At 36.9% G+C, this 17,216-nt stretch overlaps 1 protein-coding gene and 1 long non-coding RNA gene across 2 annotated transcripts; one reads left to right on the top strand and one right to left on the bottom strand.

Annotated features, from left to right (window-relative positions):
• Positions 1-884: 884 nt before the first annotated feature.
• tctn2 (tectonic family member 2) lies at positions 885-10,148 on the bottom strand. The gene is made up of 18 exons (XM_008113680.3): positions 9,979-10,148; positions 9,309-9,413; positions 8,890-8,963; positions 7,897-8,101; positions 7,359-7,459; positions 6,318-6,514; positions 6,090-6,216; positions 5,841-5,973; positions 5,154-5,219; positions 4,953-5,057; positions 4,671-4,748; positions 4,448-4,528; positions 4,126-4,237; positions 3,788-3,891; positions 3,050-3,206; positions 2,722-2,847; positions 1,493-1,581; positions 885-1,239 (listed from the first exon to the last, which is right to left on the bottom strand). Exons 1-18 carry the CDS (start codon positions 10,046-10,048, stop codon positions 1,151-1,153), a joined length of 2,019 nt encoding a protein of 672 aa, XP_008111887.1. The 5' UTR covers positions 10,049-10,148; the 3' UTR covers positions 885-1,150.
• Positions 10,149-10,381: 233 nt separating this feature from the next.
• Positions 10,382-16,775, top strand: LOC134292914 (uncharacterized). The gene is made up of 4 exons (XR_010000020.1): positions 10,382-10,566; positions 13,858-13,922; positions 14,947-15,237; positions 15,613-16,775. It is a non-coding gene; the product is annotated as an uncharacterized LOC134292914 (long non-coding RNA).
• The last annotated feature ends 441 nt before the right edge of the window (positions 16,776-17,216 follow it).

The raw sequence follows: 17,216 nt of genomic DNA, 5'->3' as shown, positions 1-17,216 counted from the left end.
CAAATTAAGCACCAAAACATCATGTTATACAACAAATTGGACAGAAAAAGTAGTTCAATACGCAGTGATGTTATGTTGTAATTACTGTATTTACAAATTTAGCACCAAAATATCACGATGTATTGAAAACATTGACTACAAAAATGGCTTGGATTATCCAGAACGTTGGAGAAGCGAGTCTTAGATAAGTGTATATGTTTTATTGTATGCTATGTTTTTAATTAATTGTTTTATTTAATTGTATCTTGTTTCCAGTTACTGATGTGTGTTTTAAATTGTTATACTCTGTTTCTGTTTTGGGCTCAGCCCCATGTTAGCCGCCCTGAGTCCCTTTGGGGAGATGGTGGCAGAATAGAAAAATAAAGTATTATTATGATTATTATGATTAAGATCTCCCTTTCCCAAGGCATCCGATGGCAAATAATATTTTGAAAATCTATGTTATGTGTTACTCACCTCTCCTCGTGGCTCAACGCTGGGTACAACTTGAAAATACGTACCGCATGCATATATTAAAACACATTACTATACAATACATATATTGAAATACACACTACAGATTAAAATATAACAGAATAAAAAATAAAATTGCTTGAGAGGCTGGTGGAGTCATTTCTTTTGGTGATTTGGAAGCTACATGGCCGTCGGTTGGGAGGGCTTTGGTGGTGTCTTCCTGCTTGGCATAGTGGGTTAGACTGGGCTGCCCTCAGGGAGAAGGAGTGAAAGGTACAGAGAAGAGGCAAGGCGCCATCAAAGTTACTAATTTCAGTATGAAGGCCAAGTTATTACTTTTCAGTGTTCCCATTCTGATCAGAGAAAATTAATGCAGAAACATCTCCGACTGATCTAGAAGCGACTTCAAGTGATAAGGCACACAATTCAGATCGTATTACCTTTCCTTTAAAACTGAACCGGCTTATTTCATTTTGAAAAAATTTGAAATATTGCTGTATTTTTTTGAAAATACATGATGTTTTATTTTAACGTTTCTACTCTTAGAAAAATATACAGAAAAAAATACAAACGTTTTCTCTTTCTATAAAATACTTTTGAAATCACCACTTAATAAAAGTATAGAAAAGGGGCTGTCAAAATAGCTCTCTTGACGTCTGAGAAAGGGCACTCATGGCTTATTCCACGCTTTGCAGATTCACCTCCAAAGAGTGCTCAGCACCACCGCAATCACAATAAAAAACACCAGCAATAGTCCTTTGGCAAGAGAGCGGGAGTATGGTTCTCCTGAAAAATAAAATATGAAAGGGTTTGACTTATAGAGTCGGAAACCAAGGGTACTGCCTTCCTTATACTTTAACAGTGATCTGGGAAGTAAGCAGAAATACAAGCCGGACTACTAATCCCATCAGCAGTCAACTCATCCAAGAGGTAAGGATTGCCCAAGCCGATGTCCAGCATCCGAGGGTCACACTTTCCTTGACTTTGCTGTAAATAAACTCTCTGAATGCTTGACAAGTAAACAACTTTGCATTCTTACCAGTGTAGTAGGGTGTCAAGGGATAAAAAAGCTCCGGCCAACAAACATCATTTCTCCTGCAGTCATATTCTGTGTAGTTAATCTGAAATCTGCAAAAGTATTCTATATTATATTATGATATTAAATATTATGCTAATACAATATAATTATATTATATATTAAATGTAATATTACTAATAATATTACCATATAATGATATAGTACAGTATAGTAATTTAATGCTTATATTGTGCTATGCTAATAATATATTGTATGTAGATTTGATTTGTAAGCCGCTCTGAGTCCCCTTCGGGGTGAGACGGGCGGGATATAAATGTAGTAAATAAATAGTAAATAAATAAATATTCAAAATAAAGTCTCACACAAAGACACACGCTCTCTGTAGTACAAATAAGGGATCTGGCAGTAAAACGTTGTTGTCTTCTAGCTTGAAATTACTCAGACCCCATTTGGGGGTGCATCTACACTACAGAATTAACACACTATGACTCCACTTTTATTACCATGTCTTCATACTACGAAATCAAGGGGGTTGCAGTAATACAAGTTTGTCCAATCGTGGTGGTACCAAGCAATCAAAAAACCTCCTCAAAACTGTAACCTTGAGCACTGGGCCAACAAAAAAAAGGGAAATCCAGTCCCATGACAGTTGTCCAGCTCTGAGTTAAGAGTTGGATTAATGGATGTCATATTGAGGAGGGTCCAAGCTTCTTATTTGCTGCTTTGGAACCTGGGATACAATGGAGCCATGGATTCAAATTGCAGGAAAAAGAACTTCCTGATGACAAGAGCTGTTTGAGAGTGCCTGGAAATCTAATGGAGACTCCTTCTTTAGAGACTTCTGAAACGAATTGGATGGACATCTGTCAGGAGTGCTTTTATTGTGTGTTCCTGCCTGGTAGGAGCGGGTTGGGCTAGATGGTTCTTGGGGTCTCTTCCAACTCTTAGGATTCTATGACTGCAATTCTGGTTCAAGTCAACAATGAGTCATGAAACTTGCTAAGTGATCCTGGGCCAATCAAAGCTTAGATTGATAATAATAAATTATTATTATTTTATTATTATTATTACCCGCCCCAAGTCACAAGGAGGGGCAGATAATACATTTAGTAGGAGGAGGAGTATAGGGAGCCTTGTATGCTACCTTAAACTCGCTAGAAAACAAGGCTGGCTACAAATGTAGTAAATAAATAATTGAATTCTGGTTGCGCCACATCCCAGATAGTCACCTTGTGACTGGAACCGGAGGTTGAGCTGGTATTTGAATGAACTGGACTGCCACAGAGATAGGAAGAAAAGTGTCTCTAACTTCACAGACAAGAGGACACTGGGCTTGCCACGTTATCATTGAAAAACTGAATGCAGAAAGAAATCTGTATTATGAATGGAAAACATCAAGTGCAACAAGAGAAAATAGTAAATGTATGCTATGTTTATCACATTGATGTCCTTATATAAAATGATCAGTTATTTTCAGTGGTCCTGGCAGACAACTCCAATCTCAACTGAGCAAAGGAAAAATAAAAGAAATCATCCCATCTTTAAAATGTTCCATACCTCATTTGTACACCAAGTATCTCTTCTTGTGCAGCTCCTTCTATTGCACCCACATCGGCAGTAATAATCTGAATATTCAAGTGGGAAGGAATATCCAGGCAGATTCCCTTTAGATTCCAAATGCTTTCATTGATATTGGGGTTAAGAGTATGTAAACCTGTGAATGGAGAAACCAAGGTTCTGAGAAACTATTGAATTACTTGTGGAAATAATGTTGACATTCAAAGCTACATATCAAAAAGGATATTTAAGTTGCAGCCCTACCCATTCTTTATAGGGTGTGATCCCCAATTTCATTCCGGCAGGCCTACTACCCAGAGTCGACTTTAAATCATGAACTTTAAATTTACCTTCTATCACTATTGTATTTTAATCTTTGTACCATGCATTGAATATGTGCATTTTATAGAAATGCACTTTAATATATGCATTTTATTTTCTGTATTTTATAGTGATGTGTTTTGATGGTGTTGTACCCTGCCTCAAGCCATGAGGAGAGTTATTATTATTATTATTATTATTATTATTATTATTACTACTACAACAACTGACTCGCTTTGCTCAATAATTCCAGTTGTTTAAAATATCAAAATTCTAGATTTCATGTCTAAAAATATGGAAGCATAAATATGGGAGTTCTTCACACGTTTTTTTTTATAACTTGTAACAGAATTTAAATTTTGAAAACTAAATTAAAATCCAGCAATGAACATGATGGTATTGAATACTGCTACTCACTGATAATTTCCACCCAGTCATCTGGGACACTCGCATTGGAATTGCCTCTCTTTCCAATATAGTTAGCTTGCAGCAAAGTACTAAATTGTTCAACAACATTCTCTCTGCAAAGAAATGTGTGTTATAAATGAATTTCTAGCACTCACATTTGGTAAATCAGTTTAACATGTTATACATACTTGGCGGCTGGGAACTCTTTAGAATTTCTGAAGTCAATGTGGGTTATTTTGATAAAACAAACACTTTTATTTATTTTGATAATGCAAACATGGAAATGCTAGGATCACGTTGTACTTCAAATATGCCACAAATTTTAAAAAGGGAGGAAGTTGCTCTACCTCAACTGACTGCAGTTGCCTCTAAGGTCAACCTCTACAATGCATCCAGAGACTGAATTTAATCCAAATAAAATAGGTGTAAGACTCGATGATGTGCACAAACTCTGCCCATCTATGTAATAAAAGAAAACAATCAATTTAAGGCATTTGCTTATGACTTTATGCAACACTATTTTAGAACTGCAATAAGTCAGAAATTACTTGAAAACACACAACAAAAGCTATACCATGGGAGGAAAACATGTTAAGAAGAATACATCTAAATCTTTAATTAATATATTTATACTGCAGTATTATAATTTTCCCTGTCAAAATGTAATACCAGGCTTCCAATGATTTAATGTGGAAACAACGTCGGAAGAATTCGGATTTGCTGCTCTAATCGGCTTCCCAACTTGATAACCTATACAGACAAAGAGAATTTTGGGTAAGGTTTTATATTGCCAAGCAATTGTGCCAAATACTAAGCTTCCTTGAGTTTGCTCACTACACTGTCACATATGTGCTACCACCCTCAGATGTGAATAACCAATGAGGCATTTCACCTGGATTGCCAGAAAATTCTTCTGTGCTGGTAGCATTTACACTCACAAAGTTGACTGTGAATTTCTTAGTCGGTGCCTCTGATAAAGAAAAGAACATATTATAAAAAAGGAGGGACAACATATTGCAACAACTTTTATCGCTAGCATACATATTATAGCTTCAGTGTCAAAACCAGAACACTTTCAATTTATGCTCTGGTAATAACTCAATAAGATTATGTCTCAAAAACAACATTCTTGGAAACTTGGTGACTATACAATGCAAAATAAAAACAATGGTACCTTCTGGACATATGTCCCCGAAAAGAATGTTGACTTTCATTTCTATTATTCTCTTGCCTTCCCATATGATCGTGTAATTCTCTGCAAATGTCACATTTCTGCATCCTAAGCATAAGAGAAGAGTTAGTTGCATTGGAACTTAAAGACTCTTACCATACAATGAAAGAATGAATGTAATATATAAAATTAAATAATATTTACCTTCACCAATGCAGCTATCTATATTAGTAGTTTTCTTCTCATGGGTCACCTGAAGCTTGATGATGTCTGGCAAAAAAACCAAAAAACAGAAAGCAGTGAAAGCCTATAATCAAGCTGTAATAAAAGAAACATTCCCTGTTACTCTGATCTCCTAACAGGTTATTATTTGTTACTGCTTCTACCATTTACAAAAATAACCAGCTGAGGTACACTTTACTAACCAATTATTATTGCAATAATGTCACTGGGAATAATAATAATAATAATAATAATAATAATAATAATAATAATAATAATAATAATTTCATATGACTTGTGATTTTGTGATACGAAATCCAGCATATCTATCTTGTTTGCTGTGTCATAATAATAATAATAATAATAATAATAATAATAATAATAATAATAACAACAACAACAATTTATCTGTTGCTTTGGGAACAAGAAAACATTCAGATGTTTCCCCTTGAAAATTCTGAGAAAAATGCCAAAGATATTGGCTGAATTCTTGTTGGTGACATACATGTAATGTAATGTTATGAGTTAAATAGACATATGTATTTTTGGACATTGCAAAGGTAGTGAGTGATCTGAGCAATGTTTTAAAAAATCACTGGCACCTGAAAATACTGGAACCTTTGGAGCAACCCAAACATTGATGGAATACCGAATACAAAAGCAACATACCTCCAGTACCACTATTAATTTGTATATCAGTCAGTGAGTTATTCAATTCATCGCAAGCAGCAAAACATTCAACTTCAAAATTCTGAAGAAATGCAACAGGGCTATTTATTGCACATTGCCCAGCTATGAACACCTACATCACACAACAGGAAAAAAGCAGAAAATGAGACATTAGTGTCACTCTTTTCACTTATTTTGAACACACAGACACAGACAGGAATGTTATTTGTAAAAGCAGACAGCTATTACCTGAGGAACTGTAAAATACGTATTTGCTATGGTTAGAATTGGATCTCCTTGTTTGTAACCACTCGAAAGCCTTTCTTGGACAGTTTGAGATGGAATCTTAAATGAAGAGACTTGGTATGAAGAAGAACTGCAACAATATTTTTAAAACATATTTAGATTGCTATTGAAGTCTTAAAGGTTGTGTTCACAGTATTTAGATTATTTTAAACACAAACACATCATACTCACATAGATCCATGGTAGAAATAACCAAGGAAAGGTGTATTGTTAAGAGAAGACTGCACACATAAGAAGGGAAACCAATCGGGAGCAGTATTTCCTGCCTGGGCAGAGCACAGCTGATCAAAAGTAGGGCAAACATCCCCACCATACACTCCTTTATAACATGACCCATTGAACAGTTCCTTCATCTTGGGGGTGCATTCCTGGAAAGAAAAACACACAAAAGGATTGCACAGTATAACACACTTAGTTCAAGCAAACTATTTTAGATAGTAATATAATATATTGTGCTAGCTGTGCCCGGCCACGCGTTGCTGTGGCAAAGTGGTGGTGGTATTGGTTAAAAATTGTTGTGTAATTTTTATTTGACGTTATTTGCAATTTTTTATTAATTTTATTGTAAGTTATATTTTTATTTATTATATTTTATTATTTTCTTGTATTATTTTTAGTTATTTTCTGTTATTATAGTATTTTATTGTATTAATTTTTAGTGTTTTTTATTATTTTTTTATTGGGTTGCTAGGAGACCAAGTTGGAGGAGCTTAGCCTTCTAACTGGCAGCAATTGGATAAAAGCAATTATTCTTCTCCCTCTAATTAGGACTTTATTTTTCTTTTCTTTTTGTTGTATCAACCTAGAGGCGTGGATGATGGGTTGTGTTGTCAAATTTCGAGGTTGGGGGGCCTGTAGTTTTGTTGTTTTGTGGGTCGCCATGATGCCATCACTCTTTTATATATATATAGATGTATATATACCTGTAAACTGCCCTGAGTCCCCTTCGGGGTGAGAAGGGCAGGATATAAATATCACAAATAAATAAATAAATAAATAGTAACAGAGAAAATCCCTTCGGGAGTGATTGCAGCTCTGAGACAGAAAGTTCCAGTCTCTGTTGTATATTTTCCTTCTTAGAAATTATTGTTAACAGAAGGCCCAGGAAAACAAACTACTGGGTGGTAATCATGACATTCTTCTAAGCGTGAGGAAAAATATACAGATCATTTTGTAGGCATAGGTTTCAGAAGCCAAACACAGAATTGGTACCTGATCACAGCAGCAAAGGACATCACAGGCTCCTGCAGTGAGATTGCAGGGACAAGAACCCAGAGGCTGAAACACTTGATTGGGGATCACTCTTTCTTTCTCTATTGAAAAAAAGAAAGAACTTAAGGGCTAGAAATTTAGGCAACTCCTCCCTCCGACATATGTATCTAACAGCAAAAATCACATTTGATGCCCATTGGGAGAGATAGAAAGCAAACCTTGCCCTCCAGCCTGAACGTTGCATGGCTTGGGCTCACCAAGGACAGCATCAGAGAGGAGTATAATGTGTCCTTTTATATAGGACGACCCACAACAACACCTGAACACACAGATACATATATCATACGTTCAAAAATCTGCTGCCTTTGTTTATATGATGCTTAACTCATGTAGACAAATGCCAGGCAACACAAGCAAACAGTGAAGTGGTGAAGTTGTCATATCTAAAGACTGTGGAAAAGCACTGGATCACTATCATTGTGTTACTCATATAAATGAGCTGAAAAACATCAACATCAAGCAAGAAAAGCTGGAATACCTTCCACTTTTCCTGACACATTTTGTGAGGATGTATTAGCATATATTTCAGCTTGGATCAAGAGGCGGGCCACCACCACTGAGTCCCAACAAGCTGAGACCTGCAAAGCCTCCACCACACAAAGGGCCTCCATGCAGCAATTTGTGGCATTTGAAGTGCATAGTTGTAGGTTTCTGGTTAAGCGCACTGTCACTCTGGAAACATTCTGAAACACACCGTTTTACAAAGCATTAATTAGAAATCAATACAACTTGTTGGGGGGGGGGGGAGCAATGAAAACAGGTTTGTCCTGATCATTAAAATTATGACTTTTTCCCCAAAAGAAGATTTTCCATTATATTATGATATCAACTGTTCATTTTGGTTTCTGGCTTGACTATCCATAGCTATGTTTACATGAGCTATGTTATGTCTCCATATTTGCATAACTTTTGGCTGATGTCTCAACCTTTTCTTTGTAGCAAAAAGATCCATACATGTTACAATTTAATGTTGTGTAGTGTACGTGCATGTACATTTTTTTCAATTTGCTTACATGTTTAATTTTTAAAAAATAATATGAAGGATATAGAAGAGCAATATTTTATTGGGGCTTTTCTCCCTCGTAGACTAACCACACAAAATTCTGTGTCATCTATATACAGAGTTCTGTTTGTCCTCCAGCCACTATAGAAAATATTGTTTTGTATTCTGAAAAAAATCTATATAAAATAATAATAATAATAATAACAATAACAATAATGTTGTATTACTTACCTACATCTCCTTACAGCTTGAGATGTATTTTAACATAATTAAACATAGTTTAAATACATCAATATACATTAGTTTTCAGTATATTATATTTCACCTACATGAAGGACAGAAACTACAAAATCCTCTTAGAGATATCAGGTGAAGATAAATCCCAAACTTGGGAAATGTATGGCATTACGCTCAAAGAAGGAGCATCTCTGTTAAGATATTTCACTGGCAGAATCAATTTTTGCGAACCTCTTGATACGTGACATTTAGAGTCCAGTCACCAGTTTTGTTCATTCCACTACAGTCTGAAGGGGGCAACATTCCTAGAAAAGAGCAAAAATCAAATTAGGATGAGCCCAAAATGTTTTGCTGCTTAGGTAAACAACCAGAAGTTTCCTCTTAGGCCACTTCCACACAGCTGAATAAAATCCCGCATTATCTGCTTTGAACTGGGATATATGGCAGTGTGGACTCAGATAACCCAGTCCAAAGCAGATATTGCGGGATTTTCCGCCTTGATATTCTGGGTTATATGGCTGTGTGGAAGGGGCCTTAGTCACTGCTAGGGATGGTAGAATACCATTTTACTGGTAGAACTATTCAATGGTCTTAGTGACAAAAAAGTGGTCTGATCATTTCATGTGCGATCTAGAAAAGAAAAACCCTACCTGTTTCGCTGTCTGTTACCGCAATAGAGAAAACATCTGCGCGAACACTGACCAAAGAAGAGGTGACAACCGTTCCAGACATGTAAATAAAAGGAGGCCGAAAGCCTAAAAACAGAAAATAGAAATCAATACAAGATGTGTTATGTTAAAATCCATGAAGAACAAAGTTGTTTGTGAACCGGGTGGGGGGAAAAATATGTTTACAACATTTGGCACCAATCTCCATCTAGTAATGGGCCGGTAGAACGTTGGATAAGCGCATATGTTGGATAATAAGAAGGGATTAAGGAAAAGCCTATTACACATCAAATTCGGTTATGATTTTACAAATTAAGCACCAAAACATCATGTTTAATAACAAACTTGACAGAAAAAGTAGTTCAATACACAGTAATGCTATGTAGTAATTCCTGTATTTACGAATTTAGCACCAAAATATCACAATATATTGAAAACATTGACTACAAAAATGCGTTGGATAATCCAGAACCTTGGATAAGCGAGTGTTGGATACGTGAGACTCTACTGTAATGCAATTTGACAACAGTTTAGCTCTCACGGTTGACTGCAAGGGCATCCTGAGTGTTGTGGATTGGGAAGGCGAAGGGCCTTGTCGAACTACAACTCCCTGCGCGGCTTCTCGCCTCAGACGCCGTCGTTTACTACCCACCGGGAATCCCATCGTGGGCCCGAGCCGTGGAAAGAAGCACGAGCCCCCATAAGAGCCGCCTGACAGGCATAGCCAGGGAGAAACGCCGCGAAAACAGGCCATTCAGCAGCTAAAGAGGCGCCACAGTCGCCGCCATCTTGCCGCGCGCTCCCTTGGTCGCTATGGAAACGGGATGCTGAAACTAAGACCTTTTTAGGGGGGGATAAGAGACCAATGTGACTTCCCAAGAAAGACTCCGAACCCCTTCACTATGCCAATATAACCCTGGCTGAAGTGAGAAAAAGCTTCTTGCGGTAGGCTGCGTAGAGAAAGGCGCCAAGGCCGCCCTCACTGTTAATCTCCCCCCCGTGATGCGAGTGGTACAGTCCACCTCAAGTCTTGTTGTCCCAGAACTCCCGTCATGCCTTGCTCCATAGAACTGAGCCTGTCACTGCCTGTGGCGATATAGATCCAGTTCTACTCTCTTACAATAGCACTCGTTGGGAGTAATTTATGGGTAAAATAAAGAACAACATTCAGACAACAGGAGAATTCCAGACAGGAAACAATCAGGACCAGCTAACACCTCTCAACAAAGGATTCCCCCAGGTAGGAAGCAGGCAGGCTTTGAAGCTGCAAGGCCATTCAATGCTATCAAGGTGGCCAAGGGCAACATTCACACTTGCCTCAAACAGACAAGAGTCTGGACATCATTCCACAGATATATAAACCCCACTTGCCTAGTTTCCCTTTTTTATAAAATAAAATTTTATTGAAAATATTTATACAGGAAAATAAGTTGCAACAATCATTATCACTGAGGGAAAGGGAGCTGTCGGGGAAATGGGTGAGACATCGAAAACCATAACATCTGGTTTGTAACATAGACGTATATGTGACAGAACCAAAGAAAACAAAGACAGAAAAAATAACATTAAAAAAAAGTTTAAAAAGAGGGGGGGAAATTAGAAAAGAAAACAAAACAAAACGACCAAAGGTCTAAGTCGTGATTACATACATACAACAAAAATACATAAAATTGACTTCCATCTATTGTGTGTTGATTCGTATATTAATCTCTTAATATCTGCTGTGCTCTTTTATCTCTTTTCTTATCTATTCTCCATCGTGGCCTTTCTGTCCTAAAAAAGGAAATAAAAGAAAAAGACTTATATTGAGACGATTTGCCTAGTTTCCAATACACCTCACAACCTCTGAGGATGCCTGCCATAAATGTATATGTGTGTGTGTGTGTGTGTGTGTGTAGAGCAGAGGCTGGATGGCCATCTGTCAGGGGTGCTTTGAATGCGATTTCCTGCTTCTTGGCAGGGGGTTGGACTGGATGGCCCATGAGGTCTCTTCCAATTCTACTATTCTGTGATTCTATGATTCTACATATATACACACACACATTCATATATACATATATACAATATAATTTACAATAATATATAATATTATAATATATTGCATATGCATATAATATTAATAATATTTTATAACACAATATAATACTAATAATACAATATAATAATATTAATTATATATTATATATTACATGTAATATTATTAATAATATTACAATGTATAGATATAGTACAATATGCTAATTTATTGCCAGTATTGTGCTATGCTAATAATATAATATTGTATGTAAATTTAATTTGTAAGCCGCTCTGAGTCCCCTTTGGGGTGAGAAGGGTGGGATATAAATGTATTAAATAAATAATCATAAATAAATGTGGGCCAAATGTCAGGAGAGAATGTTTCCGGAACATTACAGCCCAGAAAACTCACAGCAACCCAGTGATTCTGGCCATTAAAGCCTTTTAACAAGCTTTTAACAGTTTCTAAGCTCAGGAGCACAAGGCCCCGCCATAATTCAACGCAAAGTGGACCTGAGAAGAAACCATAGCAATGTCACATCACATTCCTGTTTTTCCGAAAGGTGCTTGTGACCTGCCCAAGCCTGACCATTTGCTTCCTTTGTGCAAAACGTACTAACCTACATCCCTAATGGGCCAATACAAATATATAACTAGATGCCATGCAAATACCTCTGCAGTGTTGCCTTGGTAGCAATGAGACGATACATCAAATTATCAAGAGAATAACAAATTATTTATGCGATTTACCGTTATACTCACTGTACAGACCGATTTTATCTCGGTGGCACTTACAATTCCACTGTGGCTGCCAGTCAAAATTTAAACAACACCTCTTGAACAGAGATATAACTGAAATATCCCATGTTTAATCCCAAATTATCATGATCCCAAATTATAGTAGTCTGTCTGGAGGCAGTGTTTGTGCTGGGTGGCAAATTCGAGATCCAAACACATGGTTTTTCTTTGACAAATGGGCCACCCATTTTCACCTGGCGGTGAAAATATTAAAACGCACACATATTAAAATACCTGAGACAAAAAGTAAAACACAGTAGACATAGAATGGAATTTTAAAGTCCTTTCAGGTGGTAAAAGATGAGTGTAGTAGTTTGAAATGTTAGACCAGGGCTTGAGGGCCCTTCCAGACAGGGATATAAGAATAAAGTATTATTATTATTATTATTATTATTATTATTATTATTATTATTATTATTATTATTATATTATGACACAGCAAACAAGATAGATACGCTGGATTTCGTATCACAAAACCACAAGTCGAACACTTCCCAAGTGTCTAGGACTGTGTGATGTATTTTCAGATGATGCGCACAGATCCCAGCAGGGTGGCCTTTTGCAGCTGGCAGATCGTAATTTTGTCAATGTCTATTGTTTCCAAATACCAGCTGAGATCTTTTGGCACGGCACCCAGTGTGCCCATCACCACCGGGACCACCTGCACTGGTTTCTGCCAGAGTCTTTGAAGTTCAATCTTGAGGTCCTGATAGCGGCTGAGTTTTTCCTGTTGTTTTTCATCAATGCGACGGTCACCTGGGATGGCAACTTCAATGATCCAAACCTTTTTCTTTTCCACAACTGTGATGTCTGGTGTGTTCTGTTCCAGAACTTTGTCAGTCTGGATTCGGAAGTCCCACAGTCTCTTTGCATGCTCATTTTCCAATACTTTTGCAGGTTTGTGATCCCACCAGTTCTTTTCTGCTGGGAGGTTGTACTTGAGGCATACGTTCCAATGAATCATTTGGGCCACAGAGTTGTGCCTCTGTTTGTAGTCTGTCTGTGCAATTTTATTACAGCAGCTGAGGAGATGATCAATGGTTTGTCGGTTTCCTTGCACAGTCTGCATTTTGGGTCAACAGCTGATTTTTCGATCTTGGCCTTAATTGTATTTGTTCTGATGGCTTGCTCCTGGGCTGCAAGGATTATTATTATTATTATTATTATTATTATTATTATTATTATTATTATTATTCACATCCAACGTTCTGCTGTCCCATTTATGTTGGATGAGTGAGACTCTACTGTATTATAATGATCACTCCCAATTGACACAGTCAGTTTTAAACGGTTCAGAGATGTCTTCTACGGCCAACATACTTAAGGAGGGGGCGGGGGGGGGGGGGAAAGAAGATGAAATGATCAAGGATTTGTTCTGGAAGATGAAGGTTCACTGCTCTCACCTCGCTCAAAGTCTTGGTCAATGTTTAGCGATGCCATAGCAGGCCGGGATGCATTCAACTGGATTCAACCAGTAGAACAGGATATCCTCCTCCCCTCGACCCCGGCATCGACATCAACGTTTCTTTTGCTCCTGTGCCAAAAGATTGCATCAAGTCAGCTGCTTTTCCCACCACGTTCCTGGAGATATTGCAAGGAGAGTGACATCCAACTGCGTAGAAAAAAAAATACATAGAAATGGCAGTGGGGAATGATCCAAGGATCTGCCTGTCATTCTTATATAAGAATGACTCTTTCTATTCCTTCTGCCTTTCAGATCTGCTGACAGCACCGCAGCGGGTGAGGAATAAGTTTCTCAAGGAGCAGAGGGACCTCGCTGCGGTAAGCAGACCCATTTCGTTATCCTTTCGTCTTCCCAAGAGTGCACAATCCAAGCTGTTTGTGTTCCAACAAACTTTGGGGAAAGTCCTGTATATACTCGAGTATAAGCCTAGTTTTTCAGCCCTGTTTTAGGACTGAAAAAGGCCCCCCATAGCTTATACTCGGGTGAGGGTCCTGGTTGGCTTATATTCGTGTTGACTTATACTCGAGTATATATGGTATATTTATTATTATTGGTATTATTATATTTATTATTTTACTCTATTTTTATTACTATTATTGTATCAATTTAATGATATAATATATAATATTATACTATACTAATATTAGATTATATTGCATACTGTATACATGTAATATTAATAATATTATTATGATGTAATACAATGTAATCATAATTATAATTCACTATTATAATTGTATATTTATATTACATGCAATATTACTAATAATATTGCAATATAGTCGTATAATATAATATATTGTATGTATATATACTTGTAAACCGCCTTGAGTCCTCTTCGGGGTGAGAAGGGCGGGATATAAATGTCGCTAATAAATAAATAAATAAGTACTATTAATACATTTATTATTTCACTCTAATATTATTATTGTTATTACATTTATTATTTTACTCTATTATTGCATTTATTATTTGACTGTATTTGTTAGTCTTATTACATTTATTATTTTACTCTATTATTATTAAAAAGGATACATAAGCACATTTACATTGAAGATAATAATGATAACTTAATCAAAGTTGGAAAGCCTTATCTTAAATTACAGTTTTATGTAAATATTCAAAAACATTTCACCTTCTGATGCCTCAACTTGTGTAATTTTATTGGTATCCATTTTTATTTCTGAAATTTACCACTCTCGGCTTATACTGGAGTCAATGTTTTCCCAGTTTTTTTGTGGTAAAATTAGGTGCCTTGGCTTATATTCGGGTCGGTTTATACTCGAGTATATACGGTATGCCTTCTGTCAATATTTTTCTGCCTCTCACTTGCATCCCAAGACTCTAGGGAGACTTGAACACCAAAAGCGGAGCAGATGCAGGCAACTGGATGAGGAAAAAAGGCATTTTCACCTTCTGATGATAAAGAAATTAGCCCCCAAAGTCACCACTAGTTGTGGGTCCTCCTCTATCGGAAAAGGAAACTTTCAAGCAGAGTTCTCGGATGTCCAGTTTTCATCTCTGGCATTGAGCAAGAGCAGCTGGAAAAGCCTCGAGACCAAATTGTCCACCGGACAAGATGCCACCTTCCACGCAAGAGTCCGAAATGAATTTCCACCAAAGTTTTGCAAAGTAAGCTTAAAATCTGGGGGACCTAAAATGTGACGTTAAAGGCAAAGAAAGGACCATCATGTAACAAAAGGAAGTGGCCCCAAAATCCATAGAATCGACATGGTTAGTTTGATAGTGCAAGCATAGAATCATAGATTCAATGATTCATAGAAGCCTATCAACGCAGAAATAGATCATGTTGTGTTCAATAGATTTCCATATATGGTATATAAAGACTTTAGCATAAGTAGAATTTGGGAATTATCAAATCAAGCTCCAACAACTCCTAGCCAGTATGTTCACATTTTGTAGCTAGAGATTTGGGAGGCCAGAAAAAGTATCACATATCACCCTGGAAAAAAAGCTGAATTGTTCCTGTTTAATTTTAACCAATAGGAACCTGGCTCTTCTTTCCCAAACGCTGTGCCAGCCGATACATACCAACACCTCCCTGGCAAGAGGCACCTCGCAAAAAGTGGAAGCGACTTGCCATTCTTCCATCACACCACATCATCCGTAACCCTTTGTGGAACTAACCAAGGAGATTAATGCTTGGATCGGTAAACTAACTTTTGATACTTGCTGGAAATGGATGTAGCTTTATATATAGCTTTGTTAACATGCACATTTTCATATACCATGAACCTGGTACCCTCCAGATCTTTTAATTTCCGCTTTGATGATACATTACCACTGGCCATATTAACCAAGACTGATGGCAGTCACAGGCAAAAACATCGAGGAGAATAGGTTGGGTATGGCTACAGTACTGGCTTCGAGCCTTTTTCTAAACCCAGCCTCTATCCCTTATTACTAGAGATGGACAAGTTAGCTCAAAAAGGGCCAAAATTACTTTTTTTAAAAGTTGGAAGCAGCACATCCAATTTTCCAAGTCAGTCGTCATTTGTACATCACCCACACATCCTACTCTTGGGTTAATACGAGATAAAGTGTAGTCATTTGAACTGTTTTTAGTTGCAACTTTGAACTTTTTTTGTTGTCTCTTGAAATACTGTAAACCATCTTTTGAGTCTATTACATGAAAAGTGTGGTTCAAATGTCCCTTTAGTGTGTGATTTTCCTTTTTTCGTGTCAGGAGCGACTTGAGAAACTGCAAGTCGCTTCTGGTGTGAGAGAATTGGCCGTCTGCAAGGATATTGCCCAGGGGACGGCCAGATGTTTTTCCCATCCTATGTCCCCGCATAAGGAGCTGGAGCTGACAGATGGGAGCTCACCCCGCTCCCTGGATTCAAACCACTGACTTTTCGGTCAGCAGTCCTGCCGGCACAAGGGTTTAACCTTTAACCTTGTACTATATTGACATGGTCTGAACTTAGGTTTATGTGCAATGGTTCCTTGGAAGAATGGTATTAAGCAACTATATGTTTTAAGCTTGACTAATGTATTTTATGGATTATTATTAATGGTTTTAAATGTGTTGCTGTTTTTACTGATCTGTTTGGCATTGAATTTTGCCGGTTGTTGTAAGCCGCCCTGAATCCACTCGGGTGAGAAGGGCGGGGTAGAAATGTTGTAAATAAAATATATAAATAAATTAACCCATTGACCTGTCTCCTTGTCTTGTGCACAAACTTCCCCAGACTCCACCACTTTGCTATCTATCAGCAGCCATTAAGAGTCCTGCTTTACTGTAATACAGAGCCCAAAGAGAGCTCTTAACTAGGGATATTAATACTACTAATTAATAATATAAATAATAATAAATATATTGTATGTACTATTGATAATATAATGTAATACATTATTATACTAAATAATATAATATAATATTAATTATATATTATATATAATATTACTAATAATATTACCATATAATGATATAGTACAATATAGTAATTTAATGCTTATATTGTGCTATGCTAATAATATATTGTATGTTCATTTGATTTGTAAGCCGCTCTGAGTCCCCTTCGGGGTGAGAAGAGTGGCATATAAATGTAGTAAACAAACAAACAAACAAACAAATAAATAAAATCACT

Source organism: Anolis carolinensis, chromosome X, assembly GCF_035594765.1.
Source record: "Anolis carolinensis isolate JA03-04 chromosome X, rAnoCar3.1.pri, whole genome shotgun sequence".
NCBI lineage: Eukaryota > Metazoa > Chordata > Lepidosauria > Squamata > Dactyloidae > Anolis > Anolis carolinensis.
The sequence above is the reverse complement of the archived record's forward strand: the minus strand, read 5'-3'. Positions and strand labels throughout refer to the sequence as shown.

What these genes read in the sequence shown, in the direction of transcription:
- tctn2 (XM_008113680.3), bottom strand. Translation starts at nt 10,048, where the DNA reads ATGCCTGTCAGGCGGCTCTTATGGGGGCTCGTGCTTCTTTCCACGGCT. An exon ending in TGTGTCAGGAAAAGTGGAAG is followed by an intron (nt 7,460 to 7,896) that starts GTATTCCAGCTT and finishes TTTTTTCAATAG; the next exon opens with AGAAAGAAAGAGTGATCCCC. An exon ending in CGGGGACATATGTCCAGAAG is followed by an intron (nt 4,749 to 4,952) that starts GTACCATTGTTT and finishes TTTCTTTATCAG; the next exon opens with AGGCACCGACTAAGAAATTC.